This window comes from Pseudopodoces humilis, chromosome 3 (genome assembly GCF_049639895.1).
Source record: "Pseudopodoces humilis isolate 2021_Gansu_Grassland_sample_001 chromosome 3, ASM4963989v1, whole genome shotgun sequence".
NCBI classification, from domain to species: Eukaryota; Metazoa; Chordata; class Aves; order Passeriformes; family Paridae; genus Pseudopodoces; species Pseudopodoces humilis.
The window spans coordinates 54,003,340-54,024,190 of record NC_142202.1 but is presented as its reverse complement, the minus strand read 5'-3'; the positions used below and the strand labels follow the sequence as shown (position 1 = coordinate 54,024,190).

The window sequence follows — 20,851 nt, the reverse complement described above, 5'->3', positions numbered from 1 at the left end:
TGATAGCTTTACATGTAGGTATGCTAAGTAAATGCAAGTGTATCCATGTAATTTATATATATAATGTGTATGTGTATACTGTTTAATACATAAATAAATGTTTGTGATGTGGAATTTGCACAGCTTCTCTACTGTTCTGTTAAAATGAGGTAAAAGCAAGCATTAAAATGCTGATAATAGGAGAACAGAAAGTCAGCTTCTGCTCTTTCTGTCCAGGTGCTTCACATGAAGTCTTTCTTCTCCTTCTCTTTAATTTCCCAATTAGCTTTTTTAGTTAAGAGAGGTGTTTCTAAAGCCTCTGTATGCTGCAAGTTTCCCAGTTGCTCTCCTGCTCAGGTTTTCCACCTTAGAAGACACGTTAAGGCCTCAAAGTGTATGTTAATAAAAAAGAAAAAAAACAAAATCAAAACAAACCCCCCCAACAAATTTAAAAACCCAAACCACCCTGTACAGAACAGCTGATATTTCCCATTTTAGCCCACTTGAAGACAATGTACGAGACTGTGTGGCACAGCCCAGACTTCTAGATAGGCAACAATCTTTTGTGCCATCCTGAGATCAACCTCTTTCTTGGTTTTCTTCATGTGTCTGATAAGTAAACACTATTATTACATTCTCAGCGGACACATGGATTGTGAAGTTCCCTATTCCTGGGAGAAAATCCCAGTGCTTACACTGAGCACACGTGGGGAGTGTGCTGTGCCTGCCAGGCTGCTCCTTCAGCCTGCACTGCATGAGGGTGGCATGGCTTCGCAATTTAAATAGGCTGGTGTCATGCAAGCTTTTCTCTTCCTTTTCCACCTTGGTGAAAGAGTTTCATCAGGCAGATGAAGAAATTCCTGGAAAGCAGGTGCTCGAGAAAATGCCTGAGACTCATCAGTTCTGCTCTTGTGGAAGGCTGGAGAAATCAATGTGACCTGATGGGAAAAGTAGATTTCAGTCCCATCCTGAACTTTTGCCTTAGCCTGTGAACAGTAGATAATTGCATCAAGGACAGTGCTAATTTCTCCATGGCTTTTCCATCATCCTGGCAAATTTGTTTCTTCAAGTACTTTGGTTGGCCAACACAAACGAAACTCCACACACCCTTTTAAAATCTTTGTTATTCTAAACATAAACCTGTGTGCTTTCTATATCTTCTGTCAGTTGTGTGCCTGGTTTTTTAAACAGAATTTATATTTCTTTAGAATAGGCTCTATTCTGTTACATTCTGTTTTCAGAGGTTTATTATATGCTTTCCAGGAGCATTTGTTTTATCAGCACTTCCTGCAGCATTTGTTACTCATGACAACAGCAGTGATTTGATTCCATTCAGAAGAATACCATATTATGTATGGAAAAGCAGTAATTGTTTACCTGTTTGCCAAATACATTCTATGAAAAATATCTAGTGTTGCTCTATGCAGTACCAAGTAGTGTTATTTATTGTTTACATTTTCTACAGTTGATAGTTCCAAAAAAGAAACAATGAAAATAGTTTGTTGCCCACTTCATAATTAAATTTCCATTTGTACAGATTTGGAAGTCTACTCTTGAGTGAATGCAGCATCCACATGTAGGCTGAAGTTTTAGCCTTAATTTTGGCTTTTCATATGCCTAACGAAATACAGGTCCAATTTCATGCTTGTCAGAAAGAGCAAAATTTAACTATGGTGGGAGTTATCCTTGAAGTATTTGTGGGTGCTCCTTGGAAATAAGGTCCACAAGATGCTCTGCAGGGAGCTAAGTCGCGTGGTTTGTATTCACTACCCTTAAGCACGAGGAGGAATAATATGTAGCATTCTATGTGGCTTCTAGTGAGTGTTAGCAGTGCTTAAACTGTTAATCCTCCTCTTCCTGTGCCTTGGAAGAATGACCATGTCCGTCTTTTAGGGGAACCTGGCTGTGGGCCTCCCTTGTAATGGAGGTAGTCATCACTGGGTACGGCTCTAAATACACCACTTGAGTTTTGTCCATGTTCTGTGACTTCTAAAAAACTTTCATTTTATAGCATGAAAATTAGACAGCACTAAGGCTTTGCTTCCTGAGCTCTTTGCTCAGGCAGAACCCAGTTCTTTTTGTCCTATTCAGACATGGGGTCCTGCTGTCTGTGGTGCAACCACTTGCATGAACCAAACAAATGAAGTTAGGATCAGCCAAAGTAATGTACTCTGTCATCCCAGTTATTTCAAGTCTCAGAGGTCATTTAATGATCTGATCTATATGTGAGGTAGCTCCGTGCCACTTTTTAGAGCTTTAATTTGCTAATAGAAATAGTAACATAGTAACATGCTCCTTGTGACCTGCCAATAGCTACAGAAGTGCAGCAATATTGGCACCTTTTGGTTTGTATGAGGTTTTTCTGTGATGCTTAGGAATGAACATTTTTCCTGACAGTTGGGAAGCATGTGCTTGCTTTGTCACAGCATTCTTGGTTTTTCATATCTGATCTTAAAATTATTTAAAACCCCTAATTACTCTCACAGATTCAAAGATGAGTATAACTCCTGTGTTACAACTCGAGGGAATATGTCCAGCAGTTCATAGTTAGAATTCAGATGTGCTGTGACCTACAGAGGAAATTTCTCATTGAAAATGCAGCAGTTATGAGATGAAATGGAGTAACTGTTTAGCAGTGTATTCAGACAAAATTGGAGAGAACCTGTGAGCTGTGCCTTGGTATTTGATGGAAGTGGAGAAGCAGCAGTCCTTGTTCCTTGGTGACCAGTGGATCCAGTGCTGCTGCTGAGGGCAGGGCCTCTTCTCATCTCCTTGCTTCAAGGCAGAGGAGCTGCAAGGGAGGGAGTGCTACAGGGCTGCATATTTTACACTCTTCTTCTCTCATTGTCGTAATGGTTTAGAGTGAAGTGTATAAGCTGTGATTGTAATGGTAGCAAACCCCGAAATTAAATACTGTGTAGAAGTGAAACTGATGTATCATTTTCATTAGTTTTGGTATGCTCAGGCAGAATTTGTGGGATTAATTTTGAAAGCTTAATCCAGATGGAAAAGGTTAAATTCAATGCTGAATGAATTTGGTTCCAATTCATTTGTTGCCCTTGCTTGTTCCTTTTCTCAAAAGAATTAGCTATTAAGCAAAGAACTGTGCATACCGTCCTTGTTTTCTGCCATCATTTAACTACTTGTTAAAGACAACCTCTCAGTTATCTGCTGCAGTAAGTAAACAAATGGATCTATTGCCATGTCAGCTCTTGAGTCCTGTGGCCTGAGTATTCATGCAAGCACTTACATTCATTTTTCCTTTTTCCTCAGGATTTATCTGGATCCATTGACGACTTGCCGACTGGAACTGAAGCAACCCTCAGCTCAGCTGTTAGCGCGTCAGGCTCTACGAGCAGCCAAGGGGAGCAGAGCAACCCTGCACAGTCTCCGTTTTCCCCTCATGCTTCTCCACATCTCTCTGGCATCCCTGGGGGCCCATCGCCTTCCCCTGTAGGCTCACCCGTTGGAAGCAACCAGTCAAGATCTGGTCCCATTTCTCCAGCGAGTATTCCAGGTGAGTTTGTTCTAACAAACGAAATTAAACCAATTGGTAGGTTTATTAAATATATAAATAAATCCTCCTGTATTCTGAGCTTATTTATTTTCTGAGAATCCTCCATTTTCAGGGCCTTTATCTGAAAAAAATTCATACCTAGAGCAGGAGTAAATTCAATCTAAACTTCATCTGCCAAGCCCTCAGAATGCTCAAAATTCTGAGCTTGACTCCACATAGGTGTTTGATAAATGTCTTTATCACCAACCAATGCGAATAGTTAATTGTAGTTTTTGTATTTGGTTTGTATGTCATTTGTCACATACTTCTCTCAATTATTTACAGTCCTTTTTTTGTTATAACTGTGTGCTTCTGTAGGGTTTGGCTCTTGAGCTTGAATGGTGGTTACAGACCTGCAGGATGAAGCAGAGATTTTCCAACTCTGCATTGTGGCAATGTTATTTTGGACATGAGTACAGAATATTGTATGAGATATTTCTTAATATTTGCAAAGATTAGCAAGTTACTAGGGATTCAGTTCTACCAGTAGTAATTGGAATACCAGTGGCAGGCTTGCTGCTCGCTTTCTTGTGCAATTTGGAGTATGATACACAGTCATGTATATTCAGAAATTTGTGGAAATGCGTCAAAATACCCAGAAGAAAAAAATGGCATACATTAATTTCAGTTCTTACCTTATCCCCACCCATCTGGTATGTTACTCCAGGGGTCAGGCAGCAATTTGTATTTAGTATTTCAGGTGAGTTTATTCTCTTTCTAATGCTCAAGTATTTTTTTATTATCATCTGACATTTTGAGTACTAGGGGAATTCCTAAGAGTAGGAGAGTGCTGACATTACCCTAGGGTGAACATCAATTGCTGACAAAACCACAAAATAATAAACATGGAGCTCAGTTAAAAGAAACAAAAGCAGAGGTGCCTTTTTGTTAGGTGGTTTGAGTGTTGCTGTTAACCAAATGCTAGTTAAAATTCAGAGGGTAGTGTGTGTTTCTGTATTTGATACAAAGGTATCTGTGTAAAATGTTCCTGCCTGTTTGTCTGCAGAGGTTAAACTAGAACAGCAGAGGGAAGTAAGCTCAGTGCACATGGGAATGTTTAGTACTAAATGTGGCCTGAGGATGTTGAGCCCTGATGCTGTGTGCATGCCCTGCAGTTATTTTTTGCCTCTCCAGCTACTCGGACTGACAGCACATGCTCAGGTGGAGCAGGAATAGTGGGGACAGAGTATTTGCATTGTATGCAGTGTGGTAGCTTTGTATTTCCAAGACGGCTCCCAGTATTTTGTGTAGAAATCTATCTCTCTTGTTTAGTGAAGCCAGATAGCCTACCTGGCTGGAAAGGTAACATTTTGCCACAGTCAGATTCAGGTGAGTAAATGGATTGGCATTTTAGCAGCCTGATTGCTGAATAGGGAAAAAATGTTGTGACACTGAAAATAGCATTATTGTAACCATGATACGTAAGGATGAGCATAAGTGTGTAGGGGGAGAGTAATAACTTTTATGAAACCGCCTGATCCCTGTGGGGTAAAAATAGAAGGGATATGGGTTCAGAGGTCAGGGTCAAAGTCACTTCACCACTTCAGATGAGCCCCAAAAGCTCATTTTTATAACTCACCTAGTGAAAAGCATTGTCTCTACATACTAACTGTGCCACCATTTTGCACAGTGGTTTTCTGGTCTGCTGCAGTAACACAAAAGCAATTCTTTCTCAGGAAGGATTTTTATGAATGGTGCTAAATCAAAATCACCCTCCACTGTTTCCCTGTCACATACAAGCTTCTGGTCTCTGCAGCTTTTGCTAAAGGTGAACTCCCAGGCATGAGCTAAGGCAGCACGCTCCGGAGGGCAGCCAGGCAGCTGCGATAGCATCGCTGCTGCTGCTGCTGCTGCTGCTGCTGCTGCTGCTGCTGCTGCTGCTGCTGCTGCTGCTGCTGCTGCTGCTGCTGCTGCTGCTGCTGCTGTTTCTCGAGCTACAAAAAGCAGGAGCAAGGCTGCTATTTAAAGCCCTGTGATAGAGGGATGCTGCTGGGTGCTGGGGCTTTCAAGCTACATGAATTAGATTGTGCTTTCACCTAAGCGTGTTTGCACCATTGTTCTTCATTACAAGGACTTCGGTAGCTTTTATCATCAGCTGCATTCATGAGACCCTAACAAAAGGTACCACAGAGCTTGTTTGCATTTCTGTGGCTGTTTGCAGTAGTCAGGTTGTAGACGTTTTCAAACATAGATTGTGTAGTACAGCACCTTGCCTTTAATAATTTTGTTCTCTGCTATTTTCTTCTCCGTTCTCACCCTACCCTTGTTTGTTCTGACCTCATTCCTCTCCTATTACCTCCTGCGATGTTGTGCCACAGTTTCTCAATGTGACATAGATTGGCTCTTTCAATCATTCTCTCTCCAGCAAGTCATTGTAAAATGAGCAGCTGTTGTGTTGCTGATAGCTATGGCTAGGGAAAGCCAAAGTGTTGCAGGGGGTTCTTGGTGGGAAGACCGTTAAAATAAAGGTGTTGCTTTCCCAGGGTTTACTGGAAGAGAAGCATCCTTTTCCCCATGGCTCCTTCCTTGCAAAAAAATTGAAAACTAATTTAACATCAAAAGGGCAAGCAAACAAACAGCCCCCTATTAAACCTCCCAAATGGCTGATTCTCTTCCACTGCCTGTTTAAGCTGTCTCTGCACCCCTCCGTAAGCCTGCCACCCCGCATTGCTTTCTGCTGCACGCCACGAATTTCACAGGAACAGCCTGGCACAGGCAGCACTGACATTGGCACGTCCCTAGCTCAGTGGGCATTTCCTTCCTGTGCTCTCTGAAATACTGGATGGATATTTTGTGTGGTAAGTGGCACATGCATATACAGCCTTTGTTTCCATTCACATTACCAGAATAGACCAGGGAGATAAACTCCTAAGAGCAGAAAAAGCAACTTGGATGAATTTTGTTCAGAAAGGTAGTTCTGTCTCAAAATCAGAAGACTTCTTGTTCAGATGTGTGTTCTTTACAGGGCTGAAATCCTACTCTTCTATAATTTATACTGATTCAAAATGACATTACTATTTCCTATTAAGTAGATCATTATTCTGTTTTGCCAGAAATCCTGATCTCTCTATTTTGTAGCCATCTTTATAATTAGGGTACATATTCTTCCAAAGAATGAGATGTGATGCCCTGCACTGCTTTGGGTCTTGAACTGTGCCTGATTCAACCCTAAACCATTAGTGGAAGCTGACACAGCACATATCAAAATGCACTGCTGTTGCCAGAAGGTTTAGTGGCTGTTAATTTCACCTTTCTCTTTTTTTTTTTTTTTTCTCCTTCCCTCCTGCTCTAACAGTTCCAGTTTACTAACAAAGCAAAAATGTAAATAAGCTAAGCTTTCCTTTCTCCCCCCATCCCCAATTTTGATCTCACTGGCCAAAGGCTTTTGTCAGCTCTTTCTCCCTTGCGGTGTAAGCAGCAAAATTTTTTTAATATTAAGAGTTCTGTGAAAGATTGCTGATAGGCCAGGAATCCCTTAACCCATGATGGACAAGCAGATTTTGTAAAAGTTAATCGATTCTATTATTTTTAAACCCCTACAGCAATTTTTATCTATATAGAAGAGATGGGTCTGCTATGCTAATGAGTAGCAAATGCTGCCTTTAGAAATAGGTAATTTTATTTTGTTTTTCACATGGATCAGTATTTTGACTTAGGCTCGCATAGATCAGTATTTTGACTTGTGCTTTTAAGACATTCCATGTACTTTCTGAAGAAACAAATTTATTTTCACTCTATTAAGCATCAACTACATTGTTTTTTTTTATTGCAATTATAGTCTTCTCTCACTGGGGAGCTCGGATACAGATGAAGTTACAATTTTCAGGAAGAAATCCATTTGTGAATACTCTGGCTTAAGAGTGTTATTGCCAGGCTTCTTAATTTATGCTAACCAGTCAGCATCCTCCCCTGATTAGAAATAATTCAAATTTTAATTGTGATAAGTATGCGAATCAATGGATGTAATCCATTCAATGTTAAACTCTACTCTCTGCAAACCTGGAGGTCTTCCACACCTGTATTGATCAGCTAGCTGGCTTGAATTCCAGGATCCATCAGAATTACAGCATTACAGCCAGCATTCCAGGCAAAAGAGAGGCACAGAAGGGAAATGGGATACCCAGTTGGACCAGTTACAGGAAAACTTGTCTTGGTGTGCATGTTAGTCAATGTGTGTGACTAAAATGCAGCAAGAAGAAAAACGTGTAGTGGTAGTAGTCTATCATAGTCCAAAGGGACATTGTACTGCAAGAATCTGACGAGGAATGATGCTTTCCTTTATGCCTTATAACAAAGAAGCCTAGCAGTTGAACCAGTTTCCAGAAGATACTACAGTAAAACAATAGTTTTGCTGTAGATCTTGTTTTTATAAAGAATTTGGAAAAGTCTTTTCCTTGGGATTGAGCTATTCTACATACTGTGAACCACCATTATTGGTATGTTATATGGCATGGACCTCTTTTAAACATTATTTGAGGGAGAGAAGGCTACCATATGTAAGTGATAAACACTGTTTAATGTCTTTGTGGGTGACAGGGACAGCAGGATCGAGTGCACCCCCAGCAAGTTTTCCAGTGACACAAAGCCTGCAGTGCAGCTGACACACAAAGGGAAGGGATGGCATCCACAGGGACCTGGGCAGGATTCAGAGGTGGGACTGGGTGAACCTCATGAAGTTCAACAAGGCCAAGTGCAAGGTCTGGCACCTGGGTCAGGGCAATCCCAAGAGATACAGGCTGGGCAGAGAATGGATTGGGAGCAGCCCTGAGGGGAAGGACTTGGGGGTGTTGGTGGAGGAAAAGCTCAGCAAGACCCGGCTATGTGCACTTGCAGCCCAGAGAGCCAACCTTGACCTCAGCTGCATCAAAAGCAGCATAGCCAGCAGGGTGAGGGAGGGGATTCTGCCACTCTGGTCTGGTGAGACCCTACGTGAAGTTCTGAACTCTGGGGTCCCCAGCACAAGCAGAACCTAAGTTGGAGCAGGTCCAGGGAAGAGCCACAAAGGTGATTAGAGAACTGGAGAGCCTCTTCTAGAAGACAGCTTGAGAGAACTGAAGTTGTTCAGCCTGAAGAAGGGAAGGCTCCAGAGAGACCTTATGGCAGGCAGCTTTCCAGTATTTACAGGTGGCTTACAGGAAAACTGGAGAGGATCTGTTTAAAAGGACATGAGTAATAGGTCAAGGGGGAATGGCTTAAAACTGAAAGGAGGTTTATATTAGATATTGGGAAGAAGTTCTTCACTGTAAGGGTAGTGAGGCAGTGGAACAGGTTGCCCAGAGAATGTGTCAATGCCCCATCCCTAGAAGTGTTCCAGGCCAGGTTGGATGAAGCTTTGAACAACCTGGTCTAGTGGAAGGTGTCCCTGCCCATGACAGGCGGGAGGATGGTTGGAACCAGATGAACTTTAAGATCTCTTCCAACCCAAACAAACATATGAATCTATGAATGTGTAATACTAGGCTTTTTGTTGAAGTTTTAAATACCCTAAAGTAATTGCAAAATAAGAGGGGATTATATCCTTGTAAAATGGATATGATCCCCCTGTCTAGAAAGATTATTTTAACACATCTATCAATGTTTCTCCCTTGGCTTCTCCGGAGGCAGAAATCTTGCAACAGCTTGTTGCAAGGAAGATGCATGCTGTTCATTGGCATCCAGACCGGAAAAAAGCCAAAACACAAAATGCCATTGACGTAGCTATGTTCTTAATCACTTCTAGTACACAAAACATCTAATCAGCAGTTTTGCAAATCTAGAATGCTTACAAATTAAATATGTGAATATTTCACATAGTAATAGTTTAATACCCTTTCTTTTGAATGGTTTGAACAACATTTAAAGTGTTTCTGTCTTTTCAAAGGATGAAAAAATAAGCAAATTGTAAAGTGCTCTTGCTCAAGGCATTGCTTCTAGCACAGGGAGCATCTAGCCTGTGATACCTATTAGAATTCAGCCCAGGTCACAACTGATGAATTATCTCTTGTCTCAAGACTTCATGAAATAACTAAATAGTCTCAATGAGGTTTCATGAAGAGAGCCTATGCTACAAAAGGCACTATAAAAACTCCTATCATACTTGCAATGTCACCAGAGATCAGGGAGGTGTCCTTCTCTGCAGAGGTGGTCTTTCCAGAACAGGTGCAGGAGATGAAAAGAGACAGAGACATGCTGTTCAAGTTCCTCCTGTTCAGTTTTCATGATGACAGAGGGTTTCATATTGCACCAGCATCAACCTGCTTTTTTTTATTGGCCCAAAGTTAAGCATAGACTAACAGTAAATCACCAAAAAAAAAGCATGCCCTGGGTGGTTATTTTTTATGGGTAGTTTATGGAGTTTAGTTTTAGGTGGTTTCGGTTGCTTAGTATCTGCTGTATCAGTGTTTATATTTCACAGTCACACATTGCAGTTTTAGTGTTTAATTGCTGTCTTAAGCCAGTGCCAAAAATTTCTGCCCTATGGACTGAGCACCCTGAAGGGTCCGGCACTGAGAGTTGTCCAGCACCCTCCCACAGATGGCCAGATCAGTGGCATTCACATCCCCATAGCTGTGCTGTGCCCCATATCTGGTTTGTCCTCTTTGCTGATTCCTGCCAGGCCTGTTACCACCGTCCTGGCAATGGCTGAGCAGCCAGCATGACGGGGCATCTGCTGCTGTGGACACTGTGGCAGCACGCGTACACAGGCCACTTCTTGTAGCTCTGTGAGTCACTGGCAGCACCCCACTGGTACAAATCCATCTAGAGCATGAGGGCTGTTGAAATCCAATTAACATATTTGCATAATTATGCATGTGCTCTGCTTCACGTAACAAAATTCAAATATACTTAACCACAGTGGCCAAGATTTGACAGGTATGTTTGTTGTTAGTTTTAGATGTATGTTTTAAGGCCATCCTTGGACAGTTATTGTTTACATTTGATCATTAATATATGCATTTCTTTATAACTTTTTTTTTCTCAACCCACTTACGTTTTTGCCAAGAAATTTAAGGTGGTGTGTGTTTGGTTCTGTATGTTGGGGGAGGGTTTATTCTGTCATTATTTAGCTACACAAACGTAGATTGTCTCTCTTTCTTTGTGTTGGCAAATAGGGCATTAATTTGAGTTTTATCATAAATTAAAAGGTTGTCTCTCACTCCCTTGTCCCTTGCAATACTAAACAGTGATTGATGAGCAAATGGGAAAAGTCTCTCACGTCTCCATCAGTGTGTTTTTGTCGTTGTTGACAGATGGTTGTTATACCTAGATAAAATAGAACATAAATGTCATAAGGTGTTTGCTTTCTGTGATGGGATAGGCTGCTGCAGTTTTCAGTTTTTCAGTGGACTGTGCATCACTGCCATGAGAGATATTTAAAGTGGCCTTCATGCTTCATAGTTAATGTCAGACTTGACTAGACAGATACGTGGTATGTCCCTCCTCAGAAGAAGGAGTCTGAACAATTGCAAATATGGCTTGAATTAATTCTGTGCCTCAAAAGAAGAACATTTTCACTACCTCCAGATAATATTTTTTTAAAAAATTAATGAAAAGCAAGATATCCTTTCTCCTCCTTAGAGACAAAATTCATGCGGCTTGAACTGGGACTTGAAAGATTTGAACAGCCCTTTTGACAGCATTGCTCTGTAGATAGATAGGGAAGTCAAATTGCAAAGTGGGTTTTTAGCAAGCAAACACAAAAGAACAATTCACTCAGTCGTCAAGCTTTTCTGTTTGTTCCCCATCTTCAGATAACAGTGGACTCAAATTATTGTGATGTGTTGATTGATTACAGCCGTTAAGTTTCTTAGTAATCAGTTTCATCACTTATTCTCAATTCACGCTTGCACCTTTGATTTCTCTTCCACAACAGGGTGATGTGGGTTGTCGTTGACTAATGAAGAACAGAATTGGTTTCGGCGTGAGACAAACGGAATGCCGACACCAATCCCAAAATGCATTAATCTTTAATAATCCACATCTGCATGTTTATAAATGATATAACCAGGAGTTGCTAATGTTAATACTCCCCCTTCCAAACAGAAGCTGACATAGGAGTTGGTGTTTGCAAACTGCATAAGAGGCACGTGGCCGCGCGTGGTGCGTGTGACCTTGCGGAGGGAGCTCGCCAGATGAAAGTTCTCGGTTGATTAAAAATACATGAAGAATTGCTTCGCTTCCGCACCGGTCTTTGGAGCTTATCGTTGTCGGGCAAGATGAAATATGGCATGATAGATCTTGTCTTCTAGGGAGATCAGACCCACCAAATGGTTTTTGGAAGCAGGTTTGCCTCAAGGTGCTTTTATCCTTTATGCATTCAACTTGCCCTTTTCTCCCTCATCCCTGAGAATTGCTGAGACCAGGCCTATGTAATATGCAATATAACACAATAAGAAAAACTAGATTAGCTGAGGGTTTATTCCTTTTGAGGGTAGTATTAGTGAGAGCACATACATTTTGCTACTAAAATGCTCTTTAATCAGAGACAGTGATCTAGTATGAGAAGTAGCAGGCAAGACTAACTAAGTAGTTCATCGCCATGTAGCGCTGCTCCAATTTCCTTGCTTGCTAGACTTGAGAGAGCCAGGAGGAACAGGGAGAACTCAAACTGTATCATTCATGGTCTTCAAAGTTAATGCTGCCTGATTCTGAGAAATTCTTAAACTTACCTGGATCAAGGAAAAGAAATACAGATAAGAAATTTCACATCACAGTCACCCTTTCTTTTGTATCTTGCATGTTTTCACTCTGCAGGTATCATAAATGAAAATTGATCTCTGGTTTGGTTAAAATTTGGCAATGTTAAAGTTAGGAGTTAAGGTTTATATTAGGTTGCAAATTTTAGAAGTGTATGTCTGCTACATCTGTTGTGCTTCTCAGGCTCTTGAATGCAGGTGACACAATGAGGAGCAGCTTAGAGAAAAAAATCTCCTCCTAGTTATAAATACAGTCTAGAGAATGAGCAGTGATAATGAAAAATTCTTCCTTTTGGAACTTGGTTTAAATCCCTAAATAGAATTCTGAGGTTTTAAGTTTCAGGTGTGTGGCAGGGTAGGTTTTATTTCTGGAAGGAAGAAATGAGCCAAATATAAGAAAGAAATACTACCCTCTCCTTTGTTAGGAGCTTTTAGATCTTTAGCACTTGCATGAATTACAGTTTATATTCTGTTTAATTGACATTTTATAAAAAAATTGAGAATGGTTTTTCTCTAGCTGAAGTATATGCTTTTTGCATTATATGTAATTACTGCAAACATGTAATGATGTGTCGTAAGTAATTACAGATTACTAAAATCCATGCAACCCTTTACAGTCTTCTGCTTCAGTCCAAATGCAAGCAAAACTACCATTTTTATGGAAGGATTAAAAGGACAGAATGAAAAAACACAGTATGACTACAGAGTCTGGATCATTCCCTAAAAAACATAGGCACTGCTTTCAAAAATTTAAGAAAATGCAATTTTCAAAATGCAATTTTCAAAATCTGAAAGTAATTCAGAGGCCCTGTCAAGGTGTGAGAGAAGGTGCTGGCCAGCTGTGGCCGCAGCCTCTCCCAACCCCTCTCATCCCAATTCACGCCATCGCTTTGGAGAACGCAGTGACAGAGTGCAAAACATGTGGAAGGGTGGTTAAACGAGACTTTAGAGGGGGAAAATGAGAAATCAAGTCAGTGGCTGAGATGTGAAGAGGTCTGTCTAGTGCAGAGCAGAGAGCGAGTGGGGAAGAAAGGAGCAAGCACCTCATCTAATCTTTCTTCTGGGGACCCAGGTGGACAAATTGGCAACCCTGTTCACAGCCTCCCCCCAACCCCCTTTGTAGCGTAAGAACTGCTAATCGGATCCATGCTGCTGCAACTGTGGTTAGTTATTAACAGAATAAAAGCAGAATTCTTCAAAAGAATGGGTTGGGGAAAACGGCTCTACAAAATTGCAAGGTTGTTAGAATCTTAAATGCACAGCAGTCGGTTTTTCCCTATTCTGAATTAGACGATGAATACGGCCTTTCATCTGTCACTGTGCCCATTTCTTCAGAAGGCAGCCAAACATTCTCAAACAAAAAAAAAAAAAAATTGTTTGAAAGAGGAAAAATATTGGGGAACAGGAAGAATAGGAAAATGAGAAGGAGAAATCAGGTTTTGTTTTTATTAATTTGGCCTGGTGAGAGAAATATGAGCTTGCCTACTCTATTCAGTTCCTGCATGCCAGTCGCTGTGAGCCACCGTTTCTGAATGTGGGGATTAGAAAAGATTTAACTGGTTGCTATCCTGGGCTGCACCATTCTGGACTGGCCTCCAGCAGAAATATCCTTGGCTGGAAACTCTCCCGAGCTTAATGGAAATAATGCATTAAATGGATGCAGAGTTAGGCAGAGGTGAAAGCAGAAAGAATTTTATTCCCCCAAATGAAACTTCTTCATAACTGCAAAGTGAAATTACAGGTCTGGGGTGGGTGTTACTGAGGATAGAGAAGCAGTAATTCCTAGATTTAGACTGACTTATGCCTTCGCTTATACATGTAATTAAATGGTGCATCCTTAATTTTGAGGAGCTCTACTGCCTTCCTGGTTTGCAGCAGAATTTCGGGATTTGTTGGAAAGGAATAGTCCTCAAGCATACAGGGTCTTGCTGTGACCTACTGGAAACCACTCATTATTTGGGTGAGTCACATGCTTCTGAAGATTCCCATTGACAGCTTGCTTTGGGCTTAATTCCAAAATCTCAGGAGAAAGTGCTTCACTTTGGTCAAAAAGAGCTTTGGCCTTGGAGGGCAATATATTTTCTTTCTGCCCCTTGCCACCAAGGCTGTTGTTTGTCATTCAGGCAGTACTAACAATTATTTCACTTCATACTCCTGAGTATTTGTTACAGTCTTCATACCTTGCTCAGAGGTTACATTACCTGGGAATACATCTTGGATGTCTAATTTGACAGACCCCAGTTTCAGCTACTTAATTTTTTATTTTTTTTTTTTTAAGTCCATAATATAATGAATTAGTGTGTAGTAAGGGTGACATTTGGATGGTGTTCCATAAATAATACCTTGGGACTACACGTCAAGTAATGAGGATGAAACAAAATATTGAGTTAGCTACCTCATCCTGTCAGTGTCAGCTTTGCTTTGAATTAAATGTTATGTCAAACAAGTAGCTTCTACTCACAAAATTAAGATGTTTATGCTTTTGCATTTGTGCAGAGAAAAGTCAGAGCTAGGATTCTCCAGGCCCTTTTGTTCATTGTTGCATTTTTAATGGAGATTTGAGAGCAATTTAGCACTTAAGTTTCAGTGATTTCTTTGAAACTTGCCCACAACCCCATTCTTGATTTGGTGAATGTGACATAGATAGGAAAAAGAAGGTGAGAGTGTAACTACCCTTGGTAGTCTGAGAATTTTATACTTTCATGAGAAGCAAAGTGGGGTTTTTTACTTATTGATTTTACATGGATTGTCATACTCACATATGTTAGGGAATCTTGTGTCTTTGAAGCACAATACGTTTGTTCTAATAGGTAATATGGAAAATCAGGGTTAGGCCTGACAACAGTCTTGATAGCACTTCATGATGTAGAGCATCCATAAATCTGGCATGAGTTGATAAACTTCTTGTTTAGAAGCTTGTTCAGAAGGTTTGTGTTGCTGCAATGGAGCAAATCAGCTTCTTGTGGTCTCACCTTCAGTGAGCCTCTCAGTCAGCCACCAAAAGCATTCCAAGGCTGGAAGGTTCTGGGTTTGGTTCCAAGTTCCTGGGTCAGGGAGGTGGAAATTGTCTTATTTAAGCAGGCTGCAGTGGATTACCTTCATTGTAAGGGGTTATTAGCTGCAGTGTGCTGCTGAGCAGAGCCAGAAGACTTGGTCTGAGTGTGTTTGACTCTGCATATCCCAGCACAGCCACAGCTGCTGTATCTGAAAAGGTCCTCATGTCTCAGGCCTCTTAAAACATCTGCACTCAGCTTACGGCATAGATAGGAGGAAGGTTTTAAAATTTTGCACGTCTTTATTTGAGAGGATATGCAGACAACCCTTGCTTTTTGCTTGAGTGAATAGGTAATTTAAAAAACACTGTTGATACAACAGGAAGCTTGGCTACAATGCATAAATTAAGGAAAAAAATAATCTTTATTCTTAAGGGGTTGTAGGCTTTATAAGATGAAAGAGATAACACAAAACATATGACCAGTTTCCCTTTATGCTACCCATAGAAAAATTTCTTTCCTTTGAGGTCATTTGCACCTCACTTCCAATTTCCTGAAAAGCTCATTTGAAACACACCCATACAGAAGCCTACTTATGTTCCTTCATTTCTGATGTAGGGATTGGAGACCGGGAATGTCTCTTCTGGTCTGTGAGCCTTTATTGTAGCATTGACTGTGTGATGATTATCCTATTATTTTATCAGATTTTATCTTAATCACTAGATTTTCAGGACCTCATTATTCCTAAAACAAAGTTGTTTCGAGTTCCAGTAATGGTTTGATTATCCTCCTGAACATCATCATGCTCTTTGTCTTCCCTGATATTTAGCCTCAAATATATTTTTAGAAAGAACTCACAAAATTCCAGTTCTAGTTTTTATCATACTAAATAACACTCACACTTTCAGCCTCCTGTCATTTCATGCTGGTAGCTGGTTCCCATTCCAGTTTGCATTAGGCTTTCTGGGTTTGTCTCTATGAAGGTTCACCAGTGACGCATCAGCAGTAATGTTGTGTTGTCTTACCTCTACTGTAAACAATCCTCCTAATTTATCCTAGGGATAAATTTGTTTCTTTGAGTGCCACATGGCATGGTTGGTTATAGCTGTTTTTAGGCTATAACCATTTCAGGTCAACAGATATGGTCAGATTTTTCCTTCCCTTTCTCTTCCCACGTCTACCTGATAACCTACAGCTCTTGGGTTATGAAAGGCCTGGTTCTGATCCATGTATATAAATGTTTGCATTTTTAATACTCCAAGCCAAAAGGTGGTCCCAAGGGTTTCCTAGGTAGTATATTGATCATCTTTTGTATTGATTAATATTCCCCACTTTGTGATCAATAATGTCATTAATCCAGTCATAGCTCTCAATTCCTAAATTAGATTGGGAATTGTCCCAAAAACAACCCACAAGGTCTGTAACTTCTGCCTTTCCTTCAGCCTAGTGTTCTGTTTCCAGCACAGGCTGTGATCAGTCCCCCGCCCTCCAGTTCCTCATGCATCTTAAAATTCCTGTGCTTATACCCCTCCTTCCCTACTTAACTGGTTATTTCCCAGAGGGAACCTGTTACCATCAAAGTGTTTTCTTGACTCAATTGTTCAGGCATAATTCTGTGAGGTATTGTCCAGATGGTACAGGGTGTCACAGACAAGCATCCTCCAGTATCATTACAGTGATGGGAGCAGAGAGCCCTCAGCATGTTTCAAAACATTGTTGATACGGACTGTAAGGACCCCTCCTCAGCAGAATGTCAAAGGTCTGCTTTTTCTTGCTGTGTTTGCCCTAAGGAATTTACTTTTTACAGTTTAACTGCATTATTAGCCATAATGTAGTCACTATTTAGCACTTTTTGCAGTCCATCTTTGCCAAACGTAGGATGCAGTGTCTCCTGACTCCATTTGAAGTGAAGATTTTCAAAGTGAAAAAATGTAAAAGCATTTGACATAATTTAAAAAGTGGAAAACCTGCTTACAAATATAGTATTATGCATTTTTTAATTCCCTTACCTCTTCAGCTGACTTTTTTTTTATTTTAAATAGCAGATACTACATTAAGTGGACTGCTTGTTTCAGTAGTTTTAACAACTAATTTTACTAGATAGCTATATAAATTTGAATAGTATTTTGCTTCTCTGTTAAATACAAGGGAAAGAACTGGCATTGCAACTTCTATCCCTTTAATATGCATTATTGCATTTTCTATGGTTTTGCATAATAGTAGTATTGTGAAACATCTGTAGTATTCACTTTGCATACATTTTGGCAGGTAGAGTACCTCACCAATGTGGCAACAAGAGTATAAAAACATGGGAAAAAGTCATCCCTGTTTAAACTTAATTCTGTGTATCACTGAGTCAAAGGAGGTGGTAGTCTGTCAGTGAAGAAAAACATACTGGATTTTTTTTTCTCTCTTAAATAGCTGTGGAAGTTATGTTTAAAACAAAAAAGAGTTATTTTTCTTTTGTAGAAGTTTTCCTTCCCTAATAAAATAGAAAAGTCTGTTCATGTATTATTTAAAGTGTCTTCCAAGAAACACAACTGCAATACTGGTTGAAAGAGAAAAGGATTACTATCATTTAAAGGAAAGAAATGGAAAATCTTTAAGGTCATTTCTTTTCATGACAAAGAAACTTTAAAAGCATGGCAGACAGAATCTTCAAAGGTTTTAAAGTCCTGTCATCAGCTCCCAATCAATAGGAGTTAGATACCCAAATTAGGAGTTCAGTTCAAGTCTTCAAAGGTATTTGGGCGCTTAACCTCCTTTTACCTTTCACATCACTTCTAAGAAAAAAACAGCAGCTCGATTGAAAACATTTTGATGCAGTCCCTTCATGTCCAGCACCTGGATAATCTGTAGCACCCTCTGATAATTAGTGTAGTGGATACTTCTCTTGAAAGTTTGTTACTTGTTAGAATTTGTGCAGAGTTGGTCATGTTTATGAAATCGATTTTCTTTGTGAAACAAAAATTTGCTTTACAGTTTGTTTAGTAAGAAAAAAAATCAGAAGTACACTGTATAGCATTTCAGTACACTGAAGTAACATTAATGTTTGCAGAGACTGATAATTCCAGTGAATCTGCAAAACTCCAGAGTCTGTATTAACTGAGGATGTGGATGAAACTGATTTCCTTGTAAAGTTATACAGGTACTGTTCTACACCTTGACTTTCCCAGTCTGTGATTGAACATTTACCTGTGCAGGATAAAGCTCCAGCCAGATAACTGACACTACTATCATTGTAACAACCCAGACACCATCTATAATATGCAAAATATGTTGCCTATCATAGATATTCTCTGCACTATAGCTTCTCTCAAAGTTGCCAAGCATCCACCTAAAGGAGGATCCTGCTGAGAGCTATGCAGCGCAGTTAGAACCACCCCTGCTTTATTATTATTAAGTGTTTGTAGAAATCTTAGATGGTTCCTCTCTACTTGAAGTGCTCTCTCTGATAGCAGTGCCTGGGGCATACACAGTGGAAGTGGCAGTGCCCTGTGTTAACATGGAAATGCTGTTTGTTTACAGTCTTGAGTCACTGAATCCTTCCTGTCAAGCCAAAAGCTTTCATTATAATGCAGGCACTTACCATCTCCACAGCCTGCTCTTGAGTGACATCAAAACATAAGCTGGAATTTGTCATTATTATTGTCATATGCCTCAGAGTTCGTGAATGGGCTGTGGAACCCAAAGCCTTGGGCGCTGAGTGGCATGTTTGGTCTTTTGGAGGAACAATTCTGCCTCTGGTCCAACATTTACATCTCTGAGACAGTTGTCACAGCTGCTCCCGGTAATGTTGACTGTCATGTTTTTAGTGCAGAAGCACCTCGTCTGAATAGCTAGGCAGTGGTTACACTCCACATTTTACAGATTTTCTCTTTGTTCTGTATCAGTCTGGCCTTTCTTCAGAGTTGGTGCTGAGAGCTGGTAGCTTTGGGGAGGGAAATGGATGGGGCAGAGCAGACACATTTTCTTTCCTGCATTTATATGCAACTTGGGGCCCTTGGTGGCTCTAAAGGGCAGCCCCTGCTGCCCCGCTGTCAGTCTGGCTCCCAGTGCCAGAACCATCCACAGGATTCTTGCTCCGGCCACTGCAGATGGGCAGCTGCTGAGCAGGAGGAAATGAGTCTCAGCAGGCACAAATCTATGGCCTGTGTTTTTATTCTATCTATTTCTTTCAAATGGAAAACAATCCAAACAGTTTCTGAGGATGAGGGATATAAATCTGTCTGCTGCTATTTATACCGTGCTCGTCACTACAAGTGTCTAAATGCTTAAAGTACGTATTTGCTGCCTAACCTGAGGTGGTCTTCAAGCCTCCTGGGCTGTCACAAGCAGGCATGTCTCAGACCAAGAGCAAAGAGGAGTCCTAGGGGATGTCCAGGTCTCATTCTTCCTCCTGCTCAAGCTGGGGCAGGTTGGCTCTTAAGCTCGAGGCCCCTGGGGCATTGGGAGAGTGGTAAGATGGACCTCTCTGCCTGACACTGTTGAATGGTGATCCAGAGGAGTGACTTGCATCAGTGCAATAAGCATCTGCCTAATTATCCATTAACACTGAAAGGAACATTTTGTGTTCTGAGCCTCGCAGACAGCGCTGGGAGTGCTCTGCTTGTTTGGGTGGGTAGACAGCAGTGCATGTCTTTTGAACAAGGTCATAAAAAATGGATGTGTCTGTTCTGGCTAGTTATTTTAATAAATAACTTCCTTTTGCTTTTATTTGAATAATAAGATACCCCCTTTCTGTCTGATCTCTTTCAAACATCCACTTTCACCACGTGTGCCTACATGTTACTCTTCATTCCCATATTCTACATGGACATTCAAACAATATTAAAACCACTGATTCATTGAAATACTTTATAAACTGTTGTTGTTAGTCACTTTTGTATTGACCGAATTTTTCATTGGTAATATTGTTGGCAGCAGTCCATGTCTGCCTGGCTGGAGGCCAGTTTAAGCTAGGCAGGATGAGCCCTATTGTTCAGCAGACTTGGATTTTGTTAAACTCCCTAACAGAAATATGTGTCAGGAGATTTGCAGCTATAAATTGGATCATGTTGGTGAGGTTGGGAACTCGCTCAGTGCGAAATTGAACATTTCGCCATGCCTGTTGCTAAATGTGTTTGTGCATGTTTCCTCCATGGGTTTCAAAAAACAAAAGGAAAAAAAAAGAAAAATGTATGAAAAAAGCTGAACCTGTTGAGCTCTGTCTTTACCTTCTACAGCTGGTACTTTCTTTAATGTTGAGTGCTTGAAAAATGCATCAATGCTTGGTTTTGTGTACTGAAATGCTAAAAGCGAGTTTGTTTTCCCTTTTCTCTCTGTGTCTTACAGGCAGTCAGATGCCACCGCAGCCTCCTGGCAGCCAGTCAGAATCCAGCTCCCACCCTGCCTTGAGCCAGTCACCAATGCCACAGGACCGAGGTTTGTTAGGTGCTGGGGTTTTTTCAGCTGGTGCCAAATGCAGCCTTCATTTTAAGTTGCACATTAGCAATGTGGGATTTCCTGGTATTTCTTTTCTTTTCCCGGGGAAAATAACAACAGTCTTCATTGTAAAGGGCTTGGGGGGTTTCCGTCTCTGGGGAAAGAGCAACCGAATAGCAGGTTTTACCAAACTATAATTGAAAACAAGGATTTCTCAAAATACA

General features: G+C 40.7%; 1 protein-coding gene across 4 annotated transcripts in view; it reads left to right on the top strand.

Moving 5' to 3' along the window:
* Positions 1-20,851, top strand: part of ARID1B (AT-rich interaction domain 1B) — a 326,152-nt gene that overhangs the window by 223,658 nt on the left and 81,643 nt on the right. For all 4 annotated transcript variants that reach the window (XM_088052482.1, XM_088052481.1, XM_088052484.1 and 1 more), the window contains 2 exons: positions 3,253-3,496; positions 20,538-20,627. In XM_088052482.1, coding sequence (XP_087908608.1) covers positions 3,253-3,496; positions 20,538-20,627 — 334 coding nt within the window. The remainder of the gene's footprint in view (positions 1-3,252; positions 3,497-20,537; positions 20,628-20,851) is intronic.